Genomic DNA, 13,896 nt, shown 5'->3' on the forward strand with positions numbered 1-13,896 from the left:
CTCTTTTGGATGCCTGTTATATTCAGTTGAAATCAAAAGTCAAATTAGTGTGCAGCTACAATAGACATTGCTTTCTAAAGATGTAGCAGTAATGCAATCAATGGTTTTAAATGTTTAACTTACTAGCAAAAATGCTCGTCATTATACTGTAGTTAAAATATTTTAGAACATTTTAAAATTGACTAAGAGGAGACATTGGGTATAAATCAATTCAATCATCATCAATCAGGCTCTCTCCCTGAAACTTTAATACGTTAACCTAACGTTGTATTTACAAATGAAAACAAACATGGTAGTTGTTATTAAACAGTTTGTGTCTATGTATTTTTCACTGGCGTTTGCTTTTGTTGCTTTCAGCGTTTCTGATGTTACGTTGTTTTCCTCTTATAATTGTTTGTGTCCCAAGGTTTAAGTTTGTAACCCGGATTTCGTGTTTTTATATCGATTTATTACTTTTGAACAGTTACCTTTAACCACAAACACTGATCCATGAAGCTCGAATATATATAAGAATATCAAATCCATAATACGAGAAGGATTGACCCACAATTATTAGTACATGTAAAGTTTCTTCAGTAATGCCCTCATAACGAATCAGATAAGTTATATTTAAAAATTTAATTTGCCCGTAGTCCAAATAACAAGTAACGGATTTTATATACTGTTTTGTAAAAAGGGGTGCTTGGTTGTATGAGGTGAATAGATACGTAGTCACGTCCAACATGATCATGTTGGAGCCTACCTGACGTTTCAGAATCTAAAGGACTATTTGTAATCTCATTAGTACACCAAAATGAAAATAACGTTACGTCATTAAATGGATTTCCATTGTTAAAACGTTTTAAACCAATCACGACGTTTTGGTATACGATGCATTATAAAACGGCGAATTACATCGTATGTACTCACTGTAAACTTTTAAATACATTTGTTCGTTTTTCTAGATAAATGTGGTTGACTTGAATGATCCAAACAGAAAATCAGTGACAGCCTATATTTATGGTATTGCAAATTCTGGTTATGTTATTGGATTAGAACCAAATGCTGATTTCTGGGTAACTGTCCAGGTGTTCAACACTGCAGGAGAAAGTTTTCCTAGTGAGAGAACAAGAATGAGTACAAATGCCGAACGTATGTATTTCTTTAAAAAGATAATATAAATAATGATTGCATGGTTTTTAGTCACATTAAAATATTCAACCAATACAGCTTATATTTTTTTTATGTTTGATGTAATGGCTTGATAAATAATGGACTAGTTTGTCGAAAATTATATTGCAAAATTGTCCAGTTCCTTAAAGCCCCAAGTTACTTTTTACTTTCTGTGAAGCAACAGTTGAATGCATGCACATACATATTGCTTTTGTATAATGGTATATATTGAACATGTCAAATGCCAGTTTGACTTTGCAAATACACAACAACTTTTTATTTAGAAAACTGTCCTATAATTTGATATTTAAATGACTTGCATTGCATTGCTGACATTTCATGGAGTGCACTATGTAAGAATTAAAGAACCTTTAATAAGAATTTATCTTGATATTCGAATTTCCGTTAATTTGTTCATATTTTTTAACACTGCTATATAAACAGGAGGTTAGGCTAGCCAAAAAAACAAACAGGTTAAATCCGCCATTTTTCTTTAAATGTCCTGAACCAAGTCAGGAATATGGCAGTTGTAATCAAATATTTGGCGTTTGTTTTTGTTGCACTTCAGTGTTTATGTTTTTCCGTTGTTAACCTCTAATAGTTGATGTGTTTCCCTCGATTCCAGTTTGTGGATTTGTTTTCTTTTTATTTGTCTTTCTTTCTTACATAAGCTTAAAACAATGTCTTGTACTTATTTTTAAAAAACCGCATGTATTAAAATAATTATTAATTGAATACACAGCTCCAAGGCATTATCCTGAGTATGTAACAGTCCGGTCGCATGGTCCTGATAGTGTACATGTGAAATGGCGAGGTGTATTAACTGGGATCAATGAAGAAGTGCTGTCAGGATATAAGGTAAAGACTACTGATATTTTATAGTTGGTGAAAACATTCAATTAGGAGAAAAATAATGTATACTTATTTATTAAATGTGTTGTATAGTCATAAGCTTATGTGAGTTTTTTCATCATATCTAGTTTTCAGATTTTATCAGTCATGAATATCAGTTCAATCAGAATATGGATGTACATTGCTTCCCGTGTGATAACAGCTACATGTACATTGCTATCCTTGTAAATCTGCACAAGTTTTGAGACACTTGTGAAATAATCTTTTGATTTTTATCCGTTCTAATTGTTAATTACTTAATATATTTATCAAAGGTGCCAGGATTATAATTTAGTTCGCCAGACGCGCGTTTCGTCTACATAAGACTCGTCAGTGACGCTGATATCAAAATTATTTTAAAGCCAAACTAGCACAAAGTTGAAGAGCATTGAGTATCCAACATTCTAAAAAGTTGTGCCAAATACGGTTAAGGTAATCTATGCCTGGGATAAGAAAATCCTTAGTTTTTCGAAAAAATGCTAAGTGTCAGATTTCTACGAATAAATCAGAAATGTATGTTTGATACAATTGTGAACTTAATCATATATTTTAGAAGTATACAATGTATACATATATATTATATTCCTCAAAACACATGTTACTCGTTTGGAGATTACAATCGGCGGCACGATTACTTTCTTTTTTGGGAATACCAAATTTGTGTGTTTGTATCAATTCATGATTTTGTTGTTAAAGTTTGATGTTTTAAATTGCACTTCGTCTCAAATTGCCTTTATATCCTCTTGTCTTTTGATAAGACGTGGTGATCCTTTGAAGGAAAATGCATACTTTTTTAAAGTTGGAAATAAAATTTTCCTCTGGAGGAACTTGGTCCTGATTCGTTTTCAATTTCGATGGTTAATTTTTAAACTCTTGTTGTTAATTTCTACCTGTATTTGTTATAATTTAACTATACTGGTATATAAACATGATTTATATATAAAACAGTTTGCACAGCAGTGCCTCTTTGAAAGTTTTTTTTTTAATTTATAGAGAGCACTTTTTATTTTAGTTACGATGGTATCCAGCGAACGAGGATATAAAACAGTCTTTAAAAAACGATGTAATAATAACCAACAGAAAGACTGAAGGTATCATAACAGGCATTGACAAACGTGTGATATACAAGTTACGTGTGCTGGGATACAGTAATGGAGGTGATGGGAAAATGTCTCCGGTCACATATTTCACTTTAGGTTTGTATTTCGTTTTCATTTTTATCGCAGACGAACCTGATAAAGGTTACTCAGTTAACAAAGTGCGGGTTTGTTTTGTTTCGATACGATGGATATACCTTTCACTGTTGATATTATATTACTAACACATCTATGATCAATATAAAAGAGGGGCGAAAGATACCAGAGGAACAGTCAAGCTCATAAATCGAAAATAAACTGACAACGCCATGGCTAAAAATGAAAAAAACAAACAGACGATTAATAGTATAAAAGAAACGACATAGAAAACTAAAGAATGAGCAACACGAACCCCACCAAAAACTGGGGGGTGATCTTAGGTGCTCCGGAAAGGTAAGGATATCCTGCTCCACATGTGGCACCCATAAGTTTTCTCCAATGGTCTTCTTTATTTTAATACCTATGAAATCTGGGATTATCCACAGTGGGTATCGCGTTGTTCATTCTTCGGTTTTATGTGTACAAAAAGATTGTTTTTCGTTGTTTACCTTATGACGACTGTGTTATAAAAACATGAAGATGTGGTATGATTTCCAATGAGACAACTCTCCTCAAAGGACCAAAATGACACAGAAATTAACAACTGTAGGTGACAGTACGGCCTTCAACACTGAGCAAAGCCCAAACCGCATAGTCAGCTATAAAAGGCCCCCAAAATGAATAACCATGTAAAACAATTCAAACGAGAAAATTAACGGCCTAATTCATGTGCTTCTGTTTTTCAGGAACTTATTTTTTTTTCATTTTGTCAGTGTTTTAATGAAATATATTACAATATATATTCTGCTCATTGAAATTTGTCATTTGTTTAATTTTTAGGAGGACAGGGAGTACCAGTTACTGATCCAGCCATGACAGATATTGTTGCAGGCTGTCAGGGACTAACATTTTCACTAACTTCGTTTTTAATGGGACTTGTTATTTCATACTTGTTGATTTAGTACTTAAAGTTGATATTATATTTTTCAACTGAAAAAAATAATGGGAAAACATGAAGTAGTGCTATCCCATGCTCTTTGTCTGTTTACAACATATGAATGATACTGATTGACTTAAGGTAGATAACGTTCATTATAAAGACAATGAAAAAAGTATTGTTATGAAGTATTTATCGTTTCAGAATCTAATGCATTCTGGGTAATATTTACAAATGGATACACCAAAACGTTGTGATTGGTTTATAGCGTCATAAACAATGAAAATTCAACAAATGACGTGACGTTATTTTCATTTTGGGGTACGAACAATGCAATTACACATGATTCCTTAGATTCTGAAAAGGCTATTATCACATAGTTGTTTATTTGGCAGCAAATTTTCCCAATGTATGTGTATTTAAAATATGAATATAGCATGCTTCATCTTCTCAGGTAAATAATGGTTCAGATATTGAAACAGGTTTTTTTAAAATTATTTTTACCTTTTATTTGATGGCCTTTTTTTTTAGATGTAGGGTAAATTAGTTAACCAGATAGTGACATTAATCATTGTCAAAATCCCCAATAAGATTTTATTGAAAAACATATTGATATTGAGTAAAATGCTACGTTTTAGCTTTGAAAATAGTAAGTAGAATAGGGTGAAGTTGAACTTTAGTCATAATATGCAGTCTTTCACAAATGAGGAAATCCATTGCATTGTTTCTAGAAAACCATTCCATTAAACAGAATTGTACATAAGTATACGTAAAAGACAGCAATTTGTTTTTGAAATAGTATGCCACTGCTGGTGGACGTTTCGTCCCCGATGGTATCACCAGCCCAGTAGTCAGCACTTCGGTGTTGACATGAATATCAATAATGTGATCATTTTTATAAATTTCCTGATACAAAACTTTGAATTTTTCGAAAAACTAAGGATTTTCTTGTCCCAGGAATAGATTACCTTAGAATACCTTACCTTAACTTTTTGGAATTTTGGATCCTCTATGCTCTTCAACTTTGTATTGTTTGGCTTTATAGCTATTTTGATATGAGCGTCACTGATGAGTCTTATGTAGACGAAACGCGCGTCTGGTGTACTAAATTATAATCCTGGTACTTTTGATAACTAATTATAGTTATGTATATTTACATATTGCTTATTTGTTACTATGTTATGTGTTTTTTTCAAGGTCCCAGCTTTACATGTTTTGTTCATTCGTTATTGATCTAATTTATATATAACTGAAAAGAGTACATTTGCATAATTTTAAATGTCAAAATGAGTATATCGTTTTGTTATAATTAACAATATTTGTATTGATTACAAACAGTTTAAAAAAAAGAAACCTACATACTCTAGGATAACGTTAACAGGAAATACAAACCTTACAGTTTATCATTTAACAAACAATATTTGAATATTTGATACCTCTTCAGTAAATATCAAAGTTTAATTGTATTTGTACAAAAATAATTAGATGTAATATACATAAGAAAACAAACCAGGAGGTATTCATATAAGATAGGAATAAACACCATTATTATTCTACAAAATATAAGTTTGACATAGTAGTTTCTCTGTATATCGGCAATTTAGTTAATCTCTATGTCTACATACTACTCCCTATATTGATGGGCTTGTGTAGTGCCATTGATGAGTCTTATGTAGACAAAATGCACGTCTGGCGTACCAAGTTAAAAATTACTGGATACTTAATGATATTTGAATTCATGTATATGTTTTTGTGGTAAGACATCAGTAAATTATGTTAGATCACGCATAACCATTTAGAATATCATCATCATAAAAATAATTGTACATTCTAATTTTCATAAAATAATTGTACATTCTAATTTTCATATAATGAAATCCCTGTAATGATCTTTATACAATGTTTATATATTTTTTACAAATAAAATTCTATAACTTTTTTTTCTTTTATTGCTATTACACTTCTTCTTTGATATTGCCTTCCAGCATTTCTAGACGAATAAGCCTAATTAAACTTGCATCTGATGCATAATACCATAAGCCTGATATATTTGATAAGTTAAAATTAAAAAGGAATATATTAGCATAGTGAGCAGTAAAATTATTTTCTAGTATTTCATACGTTTTATTTCTTCATTTTTGAAATAAGGTAATATCAAGACGACACCATATTTTACATCGAACTAACTTCATTATAAAATAGAGAACGGACATGGGGAATGTGTCAAAGAGACAACAACCCGACCAAAGTTTTAAATCAACCAAAGGCCATCTATTGGTCTCAACACAACGAGAAAATCCAGAACCCGGAAGCTGGTCCCTAAACAAATTTGTGTACTAGTTCAGTGAAAATGAACGTCATACTAAACTCCTTTAAATAAAAGAGAACTAAAATTAAAAAAAAAAACATACAAGACTAGGAAACGCCGTAGCTCCGGACTTGGGCCAGACGCAAAATTGTAGCGGCGTTAACAACGTTTAGTTAGATCTGAACCCTCTCATTTACTTTAAGCAAATGCAGAGTAAACAAAGACACAGCAATACGCACAGTGAAACTCAGTGTAAAAGAATCATGTCTATGGAAGGGGTCTTTCACAAGACATTTTTGTTAATTTTAGTTTTCTAGGATTTCAATGTCAAGCTTAATTTGTTCCTGTATCATATAATGTAAGTATATTGTATGATAGATTTGGTTTTGAAGGTTGTGGCGATGCTACTAGTCCATATACCGCGAAAAAATGTTGACTGATATATCACGCAGCCAGGTATCATCCCCACGGAAATCAGCTTCACATTATTAAATTAACACGTTTCAAAATTTCTTTACTAAAGATTTCGTTGGAAGTGTTAAGTAGTTTTCGATGTTTGTTGTCATTAATATACACTAAACACCAAACTTAATTGATGCTGGTTTATATGTGTTTTTTCTTATCAACTGGATTCCTTGATTAGTTTCTCTCTAATCTTCACCACTCGGACTGGTACATTTGATAACGCAAATATGGGTTTCATAATCTTCACCAGCTTGGTACCTTTGATAATGCAAATATGGGTTTTATAATCTTCAACGTCCTGGTAACTTTGATTACTTCTCATAAACTTCACAAGACTGATTATTTGACTAGTATGGATAATCTTCATCGGGTTAACTCATTAACAAAGTGGAAAACCAAAATTTAATTTTCGAAAGCAGAAAAACCCTTTATATATATGCATCATCCTGGTTTTCATGCTCTTCCTACCGAGTTGGTTCTACTCTTTGCGTTTAATAATCAAGAATGCTCTATTACTCCATATACTGCCGAAATTACCAAAAAGAAATTTAGTTTAATCAAATTTAATATAAAGAGCAATATGGTTCTTTCCTCAATTTAGATAATTCAGTTTCAAACAGAAATTTCTATGCCATAAATTAACGATAAGTTTTTGTTCTGTATTGTCAGTTGCACTTTTTGGACGGTGATAATCTTTGATTCCATGATACAGTGTTTATAGTTTCCATTTATATAAGCCGTTGTCTATAATGGCGTTATATATTTTGATGAATGTAGTCTATGCATCAATGGTAACAGAGGCGAAAGATATTAACGTACATTCAAAATCGCAAGTTGAAAATAAACTGACAACCACATTGCAAAAATGAAAAGCTTTTTATTACAAATTACTGCAAACCTTTGAAGTTTGGCTGTATCTTGTTCAAATAGGACATGGTATCATTATTTTGATAAAACAAAATCTCAATTCTAGATATGTTCCATATAATCTTTTAGATCTTTGAATACACTTATTCTCAAAGGTTTTCAATTTAACACTGCAATAACATCTTAGAATATTATTCATACCAGGACTAACATTGATTTGGTATAAATTAATTAGAACATAAATGAATATTAAATCATACTCAGTTATGAACAGTTACAGACTTCAATCCCATTGATGAACATTGCAAAAGGTCGTGTTGTTCCTCAGTTGGTTTTTACAACTTTACACTAATAGATACACATGTGTACTAATTGAATTTAGTTTTCAACTTCGTACTTTATTTAGACTTTTAAACTTTTTTGGATTCGAGCGTAACTGATGAGTCTTTTGTAGACAAAATGCACGTCTGGCGTAAATACAAAATTTAATTATTTATTTACTAATTGTAATTGGCTTTATGATCTATATAACTGTTATGCATTTGTTATAAAGCAGTGTAATGCTCTTCAACCTTGTACTTGTTTGGCTTTATAACTTTTATCTGAGCATCACTGATGAGTTCTATGTAGACGAAATGCACGTCTGGCGTATTAAATTATAATCCTGTACCTGTTATAACTATTAAAACCACTGGGTCGATGCCACTGCTGGTGGATGTTTCATCCCCGAGGGTATCACCACCCCAGTAGTCAGAACTTCGGTGTTGTAATGAATATCAATTATATGGTCATTTTCATACATTTCCTGGTTTCAAAAACTTTGTATTTTCTTATCTTATTTGGCACAACTTTTTTGGAATTTTGGATCCTTAATACTCTTCCGCCTTGTACTTTTTGGCTTTATAACTTTTTTGATCTGAGAGTCACTGATGAGTTTTATGTAGACAAACACGCGTCTGGCGTATTAAATTATAATCCTGGTACCTTTGATAACTATTAGATCTAGAATGTCTATCCATATTACTAATACATACAAAAATGTGACTCTTTAACAAAAAATCAAACTTTTATCAAAGGGAATATCTTTATACTTTAGATTTTTATTTTTCATGGATATTTTTTGGTGGATTGAGGAAAACTTTCATTGATATTTGATTTCCTGGTTTTACCAATCTCTGCAAACAAAGCCTAAGAACTAAAATTTATGATTTGTTGAACATTAGAAATTGTGGTTCACTTATACCCACAAAAATCACGAAAAATGATATCTAACGATTTTTTAATCAATCTACAGTGAAACTTATAAACTCTTTATATATTCTCCTTACACACATTGCCTTTCTTAACTGTGCTTGGTCAATAACTGGTTACTTGTCTATCACAAAAACAGATTTAAGGAATTTTGTTTTCAACATTTAATAAACACATGTATTGCTTTGGTGGATAAAAAGGAGAGAAAAGATACCAAAGGGACAGTCAAACACATAAACTTACAATGTCATGGCTAAACTACTTGATTTTTATAAAATCATTTTACAAAAACAGCATGATATTTTTTATTTCATCAACAACAAATCAATCTCATTTAAAGATCACAGCTTGGAAAAAGGGTAACAGAATATTTAACAGCAAGTTTGTCTGAAGCATCAGCAAAGGTATCCCAGCAAATATAATTATCAACTAATGTTGTCCAAAACCATTTAATAAAATGAATGTTCTATAATGATTTGCTGACTAATGAAAGCATTTTACAATATTCTAAATAGCATTGTTTCATATTAAAAATTAAGTAGATTTGACTCTAGACATCAGTGTTGTTGATGAATCTCAACCCATGCATTACGGTACTGGTATGGATTCACATTCACAATCCTCAATAATGTCAACCTACAATAGATAAAACAAGTATGATAATACTGCATGCTCATAAATAATCTCACCTACAGTGTAAAAACTCATCTGACTAAAAATCTTGTTTACTCTGAGCTCACAACTACTGCTTAATCTGATTTTCACTATTGCATTATCAAACTGATCTTACCCTATTTTGTAAAATTATCTCGCCTCTACCTTGTTAAAACTAATGGAGCTCCTAACATGCAAACAAATATATTCTGTATCCATCCCCTATCATGAAAACTCTGATTAAACCAATATTGATAAAAACAATAAATAGATAATTAGAACATGCAATCTCATCAATTTGATTCTTGGACTTAATGTTTAGAATTTTCCTCGGAGTTCGGTATTTTTGTTATTTTACCTTTTTTTTAAATGAAGTTCAGCAATATATCAAACTGACCTGTATACAAACTGATTTGGGAATAAAAATGGAATGAAGTATTATTTATGGATAAGTTTACTTTTGATAACAATGGCACTGGTAGCTAAACAGTGAATGTCAACTCATTCTGGAAACAACCACAACAAAACCATGATATAGATCTACGAAAAAATAAAAGTTTTATCTTTCCTTTAAATTGTTTTTGCTTTCATATTAACCCAGACTAACCTTCTTCATTCCTGTTGTCTGGTCTTTACATACCAACTCCACATCTACCTGTTTTGTGATTGGCTTACAACATAAATTAGCATATGGGCCACACCCACCGTCACATTTCCCCAGATTAACCTTTCTCTCAGATAAACAACCTTCATCATTTCTTATTGTTTCTAATCTTGGCATCTTGGTACAATTGAGTGGTTGTGCTGCAAAAAACAATTAAGAAAGGTGAACAATTACATACCTGTGCCTATATCCCTTACCAGGTAAAAAATATCAAGTTTGCTAGTTTATGTGCAAATATTGTTGTTAGACAGATCCTAAATCTTCATTTTCGTAATTTTTGTGTTTAACTTTGCTCCTATACATTTTTAAAACAGCAAACACTGCAAAAGCACTTAAATTTAAAATTTCAGGGGCAGTAAAGCTATTAAAATGGCAGTAAAATTTCTACTATTACAGTACTCCACATGTTTTTTATTCAGACTTACTTCCACAGGTACCAGCATACAATTCCTCATACGGTTCCCCTTCGTCACATGCTTGTTTGGAAAGCTCACAAGGATTTTTATATGTTTTGGCATACTGAGATCCTATCTTTCCACAGACAGGGTCCTCGCCATGATCTGTACAGTCAGGGCACACACAGAATCCTTCTCCGGTCTCACTCTCAACACAAACTTGACTTGTATTACAGGTAATACCCTCGCAGGAACCTTAAAAAAAACACATAATAGGGTCAAATCTTACTTGTACTACAGTTAATACCCTCGCAGGAACCTTAAAAATAACACATAATAGGGTCAATTCTTACTTGTACTACAGTTAATACCCTCACAGGAACCTTGAAAATAACACATAATAGGGTCAATTCTTACTTGTACTACAGTTAATACCCTCGCAGGAACCTTGAAAATAACACATAATAGGGTCAATTCTTACTTGTACTACAGTTAATACCGTTGTAGGAACCTTAAAAATAATATATAAGGTGTCAACCCTGACTTGTATTACAGGTTATATCTTTGCAGGAACCTTAAATATAACTTATTTTGAGTGTCAAACCGGACTTGTATTACAGTCAATACCCTCACAGGGACCTTACATATAATATATTAGGTGTAAAAATTTGATTTGTATTATATGAAATACCCTATTTGGAATCTTAAAAATAACATATAAGATTTAAACCAGATAGATGTTACAAAAACACAAGAACTGTAACAAAAGCACCTTTAACCCTGCATGCAATTGATAGAGGTAATACAACAGTTATAACTAAACACATTAAAATCATTTATTTCAGAACAAAAACAGGAAATAACTACACGGCAGATTTTAAAATTGCTTAATAATATCAAGTTTCAAACTAAATATTATGGTAAATCAATTGTTTTTATAGAACCCAAGAAAATCTTTGTCGAAACTTTTCTTTTGGACAGACGAACACAAAGACAGAGTAGCGTTACTAAACCTCATCCGCTTTTGGCAATGCAGGAAAAAATATTAACTCAGGATCTTTAAAAAACATTTGAGGTATCAACATAAACTAGACACCAGAACAAATGATCAACAATTACTTCTTGTATATAGATATAAGAAGATGTGGTATAAGTGCCAATAAGACAACTCTCCATCCAAGTCACAATTTGTAAAAGTAAACCATTATTTGTCAAAGTACACAGTAGTTTTAACTTACTTCCCACACAAGGTGGTTTATAACAATCTGATGCTTGGTTCAGTGGATACTTCTCTGTGAGGAAATCATCAAACTCTGCCATAGCTTGTCTATCTCTGGTCATTGTACCATTACCACAGGTTACACTGCATGGTGACCATTCTGACCACTCTGTCACTACCTCAACTATACAAACAATAGGAATTAATCATAAATTTTGTGTTAAAAACTATACTTAGGCCATGATTTTTTAATTTGTTGGTTTACGGATCAGGCGACCCGATCTGCCGATTTGTAAAGTAAAAATAATAAAATTGACTTTTCATGCTTTTTTATTCCCGCCAACCCTAGCAAAAATATTATCTCTAAAAAATAATTAAAATATCCTTTTCTTATGAAATTAAAAGCATTAAACACTTATGGAATGGATAACTCTTTCTGTTGTGAAAACTAATACTTTCAATTTATGTATCTAAAAATAGATAAATCAATCATAACTGACCTTGAAATGTTGTTTGCCCAAATAATTTTGCAGAACGAAACCTGTGTTTAAAACCCATTACACATTAAGTTCGTTTCCCATATTTGTCATCATTCCGTAAGATAGAAAACTAGAGGCTCTAAAGAGCCTGTGTCGCTCACCTTGGTCAATGTGAATATTAAACAATGGACACAGATGGATTCATGACAAAATTGTGTTTTGGTGATGGTGATGTGTTTGTAGATCTTACTTTACTAAACATTCTTGCTGCTTACAATTATCTCTATCTATAACAGTACTTTCTGTGGAAAATGTTATTGAAAATCTTCAAATTTTAAGAAAATTGTTAAAAATTGACTATGAAGGGCAATAACTCCTTAGGGGGTCAATTGACTATTTTGGTCATAGTGACTTATTTTAAGTTCTTACTTTGCTGTACATTATTGCTGTTTACAGTTTATCTCTATCTATAATAATATTCAAGATAACAAAAAAAAACAGCAAAATTTCCTCAAAATTACCAATTCAGGGGCAGCAACCTAACAACCGATTATCCAATTCATCTGAAAATTCCAGGGCAGATAGATCGTGACCTGATCAACAATTTTACTTCTTGTCAGATTTGCTCTTAATGCTTTGGTTTTTGAGTTATAAGCCAAAAACTGCATTTTACCCCTATGTTTTATTTTTAGCCATGGCGGCCATCTTGGTTGGTTGGCCGGGTCACCGGACACATTTTTTAAACTAGATACGCCAATGATGATTATGGCCAAGTTTGGTTAAATTTGGCCCAGTAGTTTCAGAGAAGAAGATTTTTTTTAAAGATTACTAAGATTTACGAAAAATTGTTAAAAATTGACTATAAAGGGCAATAACTCCTAAAGTGGTCAACTGACCATTTTGGTCATGTTGACTTATTTGTAGATCTTACTTTTCTGAACATTATTGCTGTTTACAGTTTATCTCTATCTATAATAATATTCAAGATAATAACCAAAAACAGCAAAACTTCCTTAAAATTATCAATTCAGGGGCAGCAACCCAACAACGGGTTGTTCGATTCATCTGAAAATTTCAGGGCAGATAGATCTTGACCTGGTGAACAATTTTACTACAGATCAGATTTGCTCTAAATGCTCTGGTTTTTGAGTTATAAGCCAAAAACTGCATTTTACCCCTATGTTCTATTTTTAGCCATGGCGGCCATCTTGGTTGGTTGGACGGGTCACGCCACACATTTTTTAAACTAGATACCCCAATGATGATTGTGGCCAAGTTTGGATTAATTTGTCCCAGTAGTTTCAGAGGAGAAGATTTTTGTAAAAGATAACTAAGATTTACGAAAAATGGTTAAAAATGGACTAAAAAGGGCAATAACTCCTAAAGGGGTCAACTGACCATTTCGGTCCCGTTGACTTATTTGTAGATCTTACTTTGCT

General features: G+C 32.0%; 2 protein-coding genes across 3 annotated transcripts in view; one reads left to right on the forward strand and one right to left on the reverse strand.

Moving 5' to 3' along the window:
- LOC143063364 (contactin-like) overlaps positions 1-6,094 on the forward strand; it is a 48,484-nt gene extending 42,390 nt beyond the window's left edge. For both annotated transcript variants that reach the window (XM_076235479.1, XM_076235478.1), the window contains exons 22-25: positions 945-1,131; positions 1,895-2,010; positions 3,056-3,239; positions 4,059-6,094. In XM_076235479.1, coding sequence (XP_076091594.1) covers positions 945-1,131; positions 1,895-2,010; positions 3,056-3,239; positions 4,059-4,180 — 609 coding nt within the window. In that variant the 3' untranslated portion in view covers positions 4,181-6,094. The remainder of the gene's footprint in view (positions 1-944; positions 1,132-1,894; positions 2,011-3,055; positions 3,240-4,058) is intronic.
- Positions 6,095-9,481: 3,387 nt separating this feature from the next.
- The window catches only part of LOC143063365 (uncharacterized), a 101,069-nt gene continuing 96,654 nt past the window's right edge, over positions 9,482-13,896 (reverse strand). Inside the window, exons 52-55 of the mRNA XM_076235480.1 lie at positions 11,998-12,162; positions 10,790-11,014; positions 10,308-10,504; positions 9,482-9,682 (exon numbers count right to left, since the gene is read on the reverse strand). Of these exons, the coding sequence (XP_076091595.1) occupies positions 9,635-9,682; positions 10,308-10,504; positions 10,790-11,014; positions 11,998-12,162 (635 nt within the window). The 3' untranslated portion in view covers positions 9,482-9,634. The remainder of the gene's footprint in view (positions 9,683-10,307; positions 10,505-10,789; positions 11,015-11,997; positions 12,163-13,896) is intronic.

Source organism: Mytilus galloprovincialis, chromosome 2 (genome assembly GCF_965363235.1).
Source record: "Mytilus galloprovincialis chromosome 2, xbMytGall1.hap1.1, whole genome shotgun sequence".
Lineage (NCBI taxonomy): Eukaryota > Metazoa > Mollusca > Bivalvia > Mytilida > Mytilidae > Mytilus > Mytilus galloprovincialis.